This window comes from Lagopus leucura, unplaced genomic scaffold (assembly GCF_019238085.1).
Source record: "Lagopus leucura isolate 7727_CA_CO unplaced genomic scaffold, USGS_WTPT01 Super-Scaffold_739, whole genome shotgun sequence".
Taxonomy (NCBI): Eukaryota; Metazoa; Chordata; class Aves; order Galliformes; family Phasianidae; genus Lagopus; species Lagopus leucura.
In genome coordinates this window covers 16,358,962-16,369,637 of record NW_024962255.1, presented here as the reverse complement: position 1 = coordinate 16,369,637, position 10,676 = coordinate 16,358,962, and the positions used below count along the sequence as shown (strand labels likewise).

At 57.9% G+C, this 10,676-nt stretch overlaps 1 protein-coding gene across 1 annotated transcript in view; it reads left to right on the top strand.

The window, feature by feature from the left end:
• The first annotated feature begins 2,780 nt into the window (after positions 1-2,780).
• LOC122175464 (PH and SEC7 domain-containing protein 1-like) overlaps positions 2,781-10,676 on the top strand; it is a 42,032-nt gene continuing 34,136 nt past the window's right edge. Inside the window, exons 1-4 of the mRNA XM_042863151.1 lie at positions 2,781-3,539; positions 3,607-3,709; positions 3,799-4,264; positions 7,603-8,046. Coding sequence (XP_042719085.1) covers positions 2,811-3,539; positions 3,607-3,709; positions 3,799-4,264; positions 7,603-8,046 — 1,742 coding nt within the window. The 5' untranslated portion in view covers positions 2,781-2,810. The remainder of the gene's footprint in view (positions 3,540-3,606; positions 3,710-3,798; positions 4,265-7,602; positions 8,047-10,676) is intronic.

Sequence of the window (10,676 nt, the reverse complement as noted above, 5' to 3'; positions counted from 1 at the left end):
GCGGCGGGGAGCGGCGGGCTGGGGCCGGAGGCACCGCACCGCACCGCGCCCGACGGGGCGTGCCGTGCCGTGCCGTGCCGTGCCGTGCCGTGCCGTGCCGTGCCGTGCCGTGCCGTGCCGTGCCAGCAGCAGCAGCAGCAGCAGCAGCAGCAGCAGCAGTTCGAAGCAGGATGCAGCGGCGGCAGTGGCAGTAAGGCGCGGGGAGCGGAGCGCTGCGGGGCCGGAGGCCGGAGCACCGCGGCGGGGGCACGGGGAAAGTTGCGGCACTTGCTGCGGGCCGGAACGGGTGGGAGCCGGGCGTCCGCATTGAGCAGCTGTGCGGAGCTGCGGGGGCAGCGGTACGTGTCCGGGAGGAGGGCCGGGCGGGCTTCTGCTCATCCGACTGGCTGTCACATCCACTCAAGGCTGATCCCGAGCAGACGGAGGCGCGGGGCGAGACGGGCAGGGCAAGGGAAGAGGGAGGGGGCGCGGGTCCTTCCCCAGCCCAGGGGGGCACGTCCTCGCCTCGGCGATCCCTCTGTAAGGGGTGCTTCGCGGCCGCCACTTGTTTGTGCCCCGGCCACAGAGACTGCGGGCTCTCCTCCTGGGCGGCCGCTGTCCCCACGTTACTCTGTGTCCTTCGAGTGCGGAGGCTTCTCGAGGCCGTCCCCGCCGGACCGCAGCCCCCCCAGCCCGGCTGTCCCCGCGCGCAGTTGCCGCTGATGGCAGGGGACCCATGCCCGGCACGGCAGCACAACCCGTCCTGAGTTCAGCACCTTCCCTCTCTGTTCCGTTTCTTGCCTCTTCCCCGGCATCTTCCCGCAGCGTGCGCGCGTTGGCCCTACACACACCTCGCGTGGGTGTGCGCTTCCCCTGCAGCGTAAGCAGCGCCGGGCGTCTGCTGCTTCACCCGCGTTGCCCCGCTGAGCCGGGCAAGCGCTGGCACGGAGAGCAGCTCACGGCCGTGTCCCTCAGGAACAGCCCCGAGGCCAGGGGGAATCCCCGGCACCGCCTTGGTGCTCGGAGGGGACAGCCAGCAGTAGAGAGTGCCTTGGAGGGGCGAGATGTTATGTCGAACAAATGAAATTCCCGATAGATATGCAGCCCCTGCCTGCCACGCTGCTGCTCCTGAGTTGTCCCCTGTGACATGTGTCCTGTGCTGCCCGTGACTTCCCTGGGCGTGGGAGCTCCTGCCTCGCGGCAGCCTCCCTCAGGTGCCATCAGCACAACCATTCATCACAGCGGTGTAAAGAGCATCACTTTGATTCATAATTCAAATCGGCGAGCAGGAAGCCTCACTACGCCACTGATTTTTCATCTGTGTTGCATTTGTGCTTTTTACCTTTCATCGCTGAAGAAAGGCTTGCTCTGCTGGCTGGAAGGGCAGCCCTGCTCCAGAGGCTTGCAGGCGGGCATGACCTCTGCTCTGCATTTGATAATTCCCCTTTGATAAGGAGGAGGACATGCTGTGCTCATCCCGTTTATTTTAGCAGTAACTCGCCTGCATTGCGATGGGCTGTTTTTTATAGATTCCTTATGTTACAGTGCATGCCAACTACTTTCTAGTGATAACTTTTCTCCTTGGCATGTGTGTCAGTTTGTATTTAGATAAAAGTGGGGTTTAGCTTGAAATATATAACCCAGCATTTGTGTTATTTATCAGTTAAGCAACCTTGAACGGGAATACAACCATAACAGGAGAAAGAATTATAAAAACAGTAACTGACATCTTAAACGGGAGAGTATTTTTGTCAGGCAGTGGGTTATGGATTGCTGCTTGGTAGGAGCCACGTGTGCTGCAAGTGTAGTAGTGCAGATAGAGACGTCTGCCCCATGTGGGTGATTTTGGCTATGTTATTAAGAGTTATGTCTCTGCATCTCCTCAGCCTAAACACTGTTGAAAATCCAGTCCTGCGGCCTTCAGTTTAACCCTGTCTGGTTTGCTCTCGGCAGCTGGGAGAAGAAAACACACTTTCCCCCACTGATATTTGGGTTTTTGCTTTCAAGTGCTGAGATCTAAGTGCAGGAATTGGTACCTCTGCAACTCGTGGGGAACAAAAAGCCCTTCCTGCAAACCGGCAGCTCAGAGGACTCAGGAAAAGAGTCCACGAGTGAGATGTGCTGAGAGAGTAGAGCTGGCAGTGCTGCCTGCAGGGCCACCAGGCGCCATGTCCTCCCATCCTGCGCTGTGTCTCATTGCCCTGGGGTGATGGGTGTCCCGACGGGGTGTCCTGAGCTGTGCTGCTGGCTCAGGCATGCTCGGCCCCCAGGCAGGGCTGTCTCAGCTGCCTCTGTTTGGATCCACCGGTGCTGACAGCTCTGTCTGTGCCACAGATTGTGGCTGCAGCATGTGATGGGTGACACACTTTAAAACACAACCTGACCTCCAAAGAGACAGGCTTCATCCTTGGTCTGCTGGTATCAAATTCCTTCAGTCTGGGGATATCTCAGTGATCCCATATATCATTTTTTCCCCTTATGATATAGGGTGATATTAGGTGGCTACAGGTAGTAAAATATTCAGCCTAAATCAGGCTAAATGAAACTAATTTCAGTGTATACAGCATGTGCTCTCACTGCATCTGTATGCTGCTGGTCTGTGGAACAGTGCTGGACGAGCAAGGGGAGCCAGGGACAGCAGCACTCAGGCCACCTGTCCCCAGGCTCAGGCCAATCTCCAACCTACATCCACTTTCAAGCAACGTCATGGTATCTGCATTCCCCCATTTTTGCTCCCCTTCTCTAATAGCCTCTCCTTGCCCTCCAGGGCTGCCTGAGGATGCCTCACCCTGTCCAGCTCCAGCCCTGACACCTGTGCTCACCCCATCAGCATGGCGCAGGCGGGGAGTCTTGTACGCCTGCCCCCAGCCGAGGGCTGCACTGCCTCACCCACACCTTTCTCCCACCATGGGGACCGCAGGCCCTGGCCACCCATCTCCTCCAGCCCTGAACCAGGCCGGCACAGCCCCCCACGCTGCCTCACCCCCAACCTCAATGCTGGTCGCCTGCACCTCCTGCGCAAGGGCCTGGCCCCCGAGACCCACCGCTGCCCCCCTGGCCTCTACAACAGCACCGGCTCCTTGGCTCGCAAGCCAACAGAGATGGGGTCTTTTGGCAACGGGGGCTGCCCGGGTGGGGGGCGGCTGACAGCCCCCTGCACCCCGCGGAGGGGCCATCCTGCCCCAAGTTTCACCTCGCCCGGCAGCCGCAGCCCACTGGTGGCCCCAGAGGGACGCAGCTCCGTTGTCACCTTCCGCTTCATCGAGAAGGCCAGCGTGCGGCCCCTCAGCGGGCCCCAGGAGAATGGCCCCGCAGAGCCCGCTGGGGGCTGGCGTGTGCCACCTGGGCAGCCCCAGCCCCAGGAACAGCTGCTCCGCAGACTGAAGCTGGAGGCCTCTGCGTCTGACCCGCTCCTGGCTGGCTGCAGGTCCCCAGGGGAGACACGTCCCCACGAAGGCAGAAGGGATCCCCATTCTCTCACCACCAGCTGCCTCTTCGGCTCCCTCACCAATGGGCTGCAGGCCCCGCCACAGGACGTCCCCACCAGCCCCCGGCCCCAGGTAGGTGCCCGTGGCCCCACACTGCGCTGTGTCCAGCCCGGCCCCACTGACCACTGTGTCCCTGCAGGGCAGCGCCTGGCCGTGCCCCCGGCAGAGCTCAGCTCATGCCCAGCGTATCGCCCGTGCCAAGTGGGAGTTTTTCTATGGCTCGCTGGGTGCCCCGAAAACAGGTAAGGTGTCAGGCAGTGACACTGTGGGTATGCAGAGCTCCAACCCACTGGGATTTGGGATTGAACAGGGGCTCTGGGCTTTATTCCAGGCTCCTCAGCCTCCGACACTGAGCCTCCACTGCAGCCCAGCCACCCACTGCCTGCAGAGCCACCCAGCTCGCTTCCCAAGCATGGCCTGAGCCATGTGGAGGTGGAGATCGAGGTGTCCCCAGCAGGCAGCAAGGAGCAGGGCTCCTGTGAGACGGGCATCATTAGGAGGGCTGTGAAGTACTCCGAGACAGATCTGGACACCGTGCCGCTCCGCTGCTACCGCGAAACCAACATTGACGACATCCTGGCTGAGAGGGATGAGGTGGATTCTGCTATTGAAAGCCAGAAGGACAGCGAGAGCAACCCCAGCTTTGCAGGGACTCCAGGCAGGAGGGACAGCATGCCTGAAGGGAACCCTGAGCACGGTATCCCGAGCACAAAGGATGGAATGCATGACAGAAACGACAGAGACGCAGATGAGGACGACGAGGTGTTTGAGGCCACGATGAAAGAGAGCAGGGAAAGGTGAGGTTCAGCGTGGGAGGGCAGAGAGCTCCCCTCGCCCTCCTCGGTATCCCAAATGCGTGACAAAGGGGCTCTGCCAAACTAGAGCCCAAGCCGGAACCCTAGTAGCTGTGTCTGAGCCATGTGCAGTTGTTGCAGCGGTTATTCATTGTCCTGCAGGGCTGGGGGTCTCTCACTGCCCTGTGGAAGGAGCAGGGTGGTGCTGGTGTCCAGTGCAGAGCACTGCACCACAGGACCCATTCTGCTGGAGACAAGTCCTGTGATCTGATAGCCATATGAGCCTGGCACCCGGGACAATGCCATGGATCACTGAGTTGAAGGGAGTCCATTCACACTTATGTTTTGTGTTGTTTCTTGCTTGTGTGGCAAAATAGTCTGTACTAAAGTAGTGATGGGCCTCAGGTGGGACAAGAGCCTCTGCTCCATCTGCAAATGCTCTGCAGTGAAGGGAAAGGTGCTGCTGGGGAACAGAGTTGGGTGATTCCTCTGTGCTGGGACAGAGAGGTGCCTGGTAGTGTGCTCAAAAAAGGAGAAGGGGGGTTGGTGTTGGAGTGGGAAGAGAGGATGAAATAACCTGCAGTGGTACCCTGCAGTGGAGGGAGAAGCCCTGAGGTGGGCTGCCATGGATGGGAAGGTGCATGTTGCACAGGGAGCTGGGATCCTGCGGCTTTGCCAAGAGGGAAATACATTTTTTTCCCAAATGAATTATGATAGAGAATGTGAGCAAGCTTTGTAAGTCATATTATCACTCCAAGCAAGTTATTCAAGTTACTATAACAATTCTTTTACTTGGTGATAATTCATTTCCAAACACCTGGGGGTCCATTACACATCCATGGGCTGTAAACCTGCACCTACCTTCTGCCCTCCGGGACACTGTGCTGGAGCTCCCCAAGCATGGCCAGAAAGCTCAGGTGTGTACCTCACAGCATTGCTGCCCTCAACATGGTGCTCCTGGCATAATTACCAGGATGCATATGGTGGTGTCCTGCTCATTTTACACAGCTTCCTTGTTGACCGCTGGCTTTCAGGTTTTTTTGATGTGCAGACAGAGCCCTGGCTATTCCCAACGAGGCACAGACCCTGCTGACAGCAGTGCCAAAAATCAACAGACTGAAATAGCGAGTTGGTTCAGTGCCTGCATCACAGCCTGGGCTTTGCTTACACACTGCTTCAGAGGGAGCTCTGCAGCTGCAGTCCTCCCTCCCGTTTACCAGTCACCAGTATTGATGTTTTCTGCTTCAAGCTTTCTGCTTTGTCTGCTCACAGGAGGGGCGATGCGGTGATGCTGGGGTCATTAAAAGCTGCCCCATCTTCCAAGAGCTGGCGCTGCTTTGCTCCGCAGGAGCTGTTACAAACCAGAGGCTTCCATCCCAGCCAGTCCTTCGCTGCAGAGCACTTCCTTGGTAGATGGGAAGGAGCAGCTATGCAAAATTATTGAGACACCATCGGATGCTGATTTGCAGCATTTAGACATGTAAATCCCTTTGAAAATCTAGCCTTAGGGATTTAGCACCCTCTGCACGGGGAGACTGGCTCGGCACTACTTTGTTGCCCTTTATATTCTTGCCAAAGGGCACCTTCCTTGTCATCTCTTCGCCTAAAATAAGAGAACGTGCAGCAGAACATCAGGATGAAAAATCCGATACAAAATCAAACAAGATGTGGAAAGTGACATAAGAAACAGCGTCTTCTTCCAGAATCCACTCCCTGAAATATATTTAGAGCCGGCTCTACGGCTAATGACCAGTCTAAGCCTTTGCTGTCTTTATTCCCATTAGTCCCAGAGCACCGAGACCTGCCAGCGAGAGCGGGCTCCTCTCCCCCTTCTCGAGTGCCCCCGGGGGAGCACTAAGCCAGAGGCAGCGCTGCTGCGTGAGCCAGAGCCGGCTGTGCAGCACCGTACCCCGCTGCCCGGTGTGCGAGGGTTGGCTGCAGGCAGGAGCGCCTGTCCTCCCTGGGAGCAGAGCGCTGCCCAGCACAGCCCTCGGGTCTGCCGCCAGGGCAGCCTTCCCAGATGGGACACCGGCATGCGGACATGTGCTGGGGGACACAGGAGCCCCTTCCCCTCTGCCGATGTCCGGTTGTTCAGCCCCATGTGGTAACCAGAAGTGCTGGCTGAGTTGTCAGCATGTAACACAGCACGGTTATTGGTCTCTGGGATGTGTGTCCCCTACTTACCCACCTCGCTGGGTGCCCCCTGAAGCCCTCCACGTTCTGGTGCAGTGAGGCTGTCAGCTTGGAGCCTGCTGCAATAATCTGTAAGATTTCAGAGCAGGCTAATAAATGATAAATCACTCAGTGCTTGTAACAGCACTACATTTTCTGAGCCTTCTGCATGAAGCTGTTTGTTCATAACAAATGTTATGACAAGCTGGATCAGCTCTTCGCTTTTAATCAGGAAAGAGAGTGGCATAACAAGTGCATTTTTAGTGCTCTAATAAAGTGATAGCAGCTTGTGAGTGAAACAGGCTTTTAGGGTTGTGTTTGTGCTTATAGGACTGAAGGGTTGACACTGTATTGGAAATATCCCTGTGTCACATGCTCAGACTGATGGGCAGGCTCATCTCCAGGATGAAATGCTCAGGGGTTTGAGATGCAGGATGTCCCGTGTTGGGCTGGACACAGAGCTGTGCCACAGACCAGCTGAGCCTCCTGCAGGGTGATCTGTGCCCAGAGGTTTGCCAGAGCTCAGAGAGCACAGTGCTTTGGCAGGGGGGAGGTGAACCAGTCTGAAGGCAGCTCAGTCCCTTACAGGTGCTCTCACTACCATCAGGCCATCCTGCTCTTTCCTCCTCCTTCAAAACAAGCGTGGGGAGCTGCTGCTTATGCTGACCTTGCAGGTGGGCTCGGCTCAGTGACCATGGTGTCACATATGCAGAAGGTGTCAGGCTGTCCTCGGTGGCTCCAGGAGAGCTGTGGGTGCCAGGAGCTCTGAAGGCATATGGAAAATTCAGGCACTTGTGGATTTGTTTGGCAGTGGAGCTGAACTACATCCAGTTTTTGGTGCCTGAGCTGTTTATTGGATCTAAACTCAAGCCAAGTGGCTGGGAGCAGTAGCCATCTCATAAGCTTCTTAGGAGGATGAGCCACTAAGGGAACAAAAGTCCATGGCGCATTAAAAGAGAGGCATATGGCTGGAGGGAGGCCAGCACGACCCTCTTTCCATGATGTCCTGGATAGGCAAGGCGTTTCTTTTAGAGGCCTGGTGTACTCAGATATTCAGAGGAGACTTCTGCCCTCCCTGCTTTCCTTCTGGAGCAGTGCACAGGCTTTTGTTTGGGGCTTCGACCTCTTGCTCCTCAGTGACCAGTTCCTCTTGCTTTCTTTCCCTCTAGGATCATGGATCGAGACACACAGGGTATGCTCAAGTCTCCAGTGCCCTTCCTGCTAGGGCACAGCCTCTCCAAGGATGGCATGGACTCTTTCAGCAAGCATTTTGAGAGCATCATGGAGTCCCATCGAGCCAAAGGCACATCTTACACCAGCCTGGACTCCATTGACATCCTCTCCTCCCCAGCCCACACTCATGGGACCTTTTTCACTTTTGATCTCCCAACCCTCACCCCAGAAGTACAGGGACAGATACGAGACAGTGTGAAGCTGATCGAGGAGAACTTTGCTCCTCTGGCTCACTTGGAGCCGGACTCTGGGACCAGTTCAGCCACCGATGCCCCCTGGACTGAGAGGGAGGAGGAGAGGGGGAGGCGAAGGAAGGGTGCTCGGCACAGCCCTTGCTGCTCAGAGGACAGCTTTGGTACTCCCTTGGCCTCCAACATGAGGTGAGTGACCAAAATTGCTTACCGCCCACCTGGACCACCATGGTTAAGCATCAACTCTAATCCTGTGCTGCATGTTTTGTAGCCACAGCCTAACCAGTGCTGCTGGGGAGCAGGGAAGTGGTCCAGGATGCTCAGCCTGACCTCTTCCAACCTGGATATATGTGAGACCATGTCCAGGCTGACACACTGCCTTTCTTGTACTCTTCCGTCTCCCAGCAAGGTCTTGGGCTGAGGCACTTAGGGTTCAGCCAGTTGGCAGGCAGCAGCTTTTCCCTTTTCTGGGGTGTGTTCACCTGGAGCATGATCAGGTCCAGTCCAGAATGCCACAACCGTCCTTGTGGCCCAACGTGGAGCTGATGGCTTTTGGGGAATTTGGCGTGTTGGTCACAGCAGTGCTGAGCTTCCCGCTTGTACTGTTTTCCCACAAGATCTCCTCTTGCCCAATGACATCTTGTGCAACACCAGAGGGTCCTGAACCCTTCCAGGCTTCCCCAGTGGGTCCTGGAAAGTGTTGGAAGGAAAGAACAGCTTGGCTTTCTCTTGGTTGTCCAACCAACCTGTGGTACTTCTGGCTGCAGCCTGTGTTATCCTGATAGGCTTAGCTTGGGGTGAGCATGTGGCGATCTGTGCTTTGTGTCACCTCTGGCACCTGTAGTCAAGAGAGGAGGGTGGGACATTGCATCTGCTGTGTAGTATTAGGATCATCCTGGGGACATTCTGGGGGAGAAGAGCTGATCTCTGGGCTGGGCTTCTTCTTTTTTGGGACACTGAGGACAGGGGCACAGTGGCACAGAGGCCAGGCAAGGTTTGTGCATAAAACGGGTGGTGCCCGAGTGGCACCAAGCAGCCGAGGGTGGCAGTTTCTAGCCATGGACGGTTGCTTGCTGGAGACAGACTCAGCTTCCTGTTCCTCTCTCAAGGCATAGGACCAAGATGGCTCCAGAGAAACCAAAGGACAGTGCATAACTCACTGCTCACAGGATGCCTCCTGCAGCAGCAGCAGCATTACAGGAGCATGGAAGGAGTTGTGGGGGTACCTGGTGCCAGGCTGGGGTCTGTGCTGGGAATGGGCTCTGTGGGCTGTGACTCCCAGCTCCCGTTGTGGCAGTGGTGGTGTGCAGCTCCTTGTGAGGCCAGGCAGCCTCAGCTCTTGCATCTTCATAGCCCAGACCAAGGCTCCTATATCCCTCAGCACACAACGTTCTGGGACCACACTTCAATCTTGAGCTTGCAGGCAGGAAGCATGCCAAGCTGCCAACGTGGTGAGCACTCCCCAGGCACCGGGTCTCTTTAGCCTGATCCAGTGTCCGTGTGTGAAGGGAAGCAGCAGCAGCACAAGTTGTGGCCCTGAGCTGGGAGACCGACCCTGGGACCACTGCATGTCCCTGGTACACTTCCCATGCTGCAACTCTAGGAGCCCTCTGCCCTGGTAGTTTGCATTAGCAATGGGAGATGGTCTGCTGCTGGGCTGCCCCACAGCGGACATCCTGCAGCAGCACCTCGAGCACAGAGCAGGGTTCCCAGTGGCCCTCATTCTGGGCCATGCTGCAGGGTCACCACTGTCACTGTATGGGAGGCTTTTGTCCCCACAGAGGTGACAGTGGCCCAGAGCAGGGTCAGAAGCAGGAGCAGGATGCTGTGCCACACTGGGGACGTTGGGTGCCTCTGGGGCTGGTGGTTCTGGTGAAAGAGTGAGGTAGGAACTGGGCTGCTCTTGGGTTGTCATTTTGCAATTACAGATCCAAATCCCAGGGCAGCCCCGGGGCAGGCACTGCATATTGAAGTGCATCAGCGCCAGAGAGAGACAGGCAAATGGTGCACCCTCGGGGTATGAGTGCCCTAAAATCCATGCGCTCAGCTTCCCTTGGCTCCTCAGGTTCCAGCTGGGACTCCTGAGCCAGCCATGGCTGTGCACCCCCAGGGACATTTGTTGTTGAGGGGGGGGCTGGTAATTGCTCCTCATCGCTGGACCAGGGCTGGTGTCTGTTCACCAGTGGGCTGAGCATGGGGAACCCGGCTGGCACTGGACAAACTGGACAGCGCGTGCCGTGAGAGCCACAGGGTGACGGGGCTGCTGTGTGTGTGATGTGGGAAGGCATGGGGAGAGGGCTAGCCATTGAGAATGGAAAGAGGGAGAAGCAAGGGGTGAGAGCACGGGAGACTGGGCACGAACGGAGAAGTAATTCTCTCCAGGCACAGCCTGCAGCGTTGCAGCGCGGGAAGGGTGGCGTTAAGGTGTGTGGGGTTGCTTACCCATATCGCTCTCCAGTGTCACGCTCTGCTGTGTCCGGGCGGCCACGGAGCAGCGCGGGGCCCAGCGTGGACGGCGGTGCCGGAGGCCCGGGGACGCGAGGCGAGCTGCCCGGCCCGCACATGCCACACACGTGCACGAGAGCGGCGGTGCGGCTCAGAATCCCGCGGCGGCAACGGGGCCAGGTGCCACCTGCGCGGCCCTGCGAGGCCCGGCGGGGGCGGGGGCGTGCGCGGGGACCGCGGGGACAGCGCGGCCGCTGGCGGCGGCGGTGAGGCGGGCGGCGATGGGGCGGGCGGTGCGGCGGTGCGGCACGGCACGGCACGGCACGGCACGGCACGGCACGGCCGGCGATGGAAGGGGCCGCGGCCGGGATGCG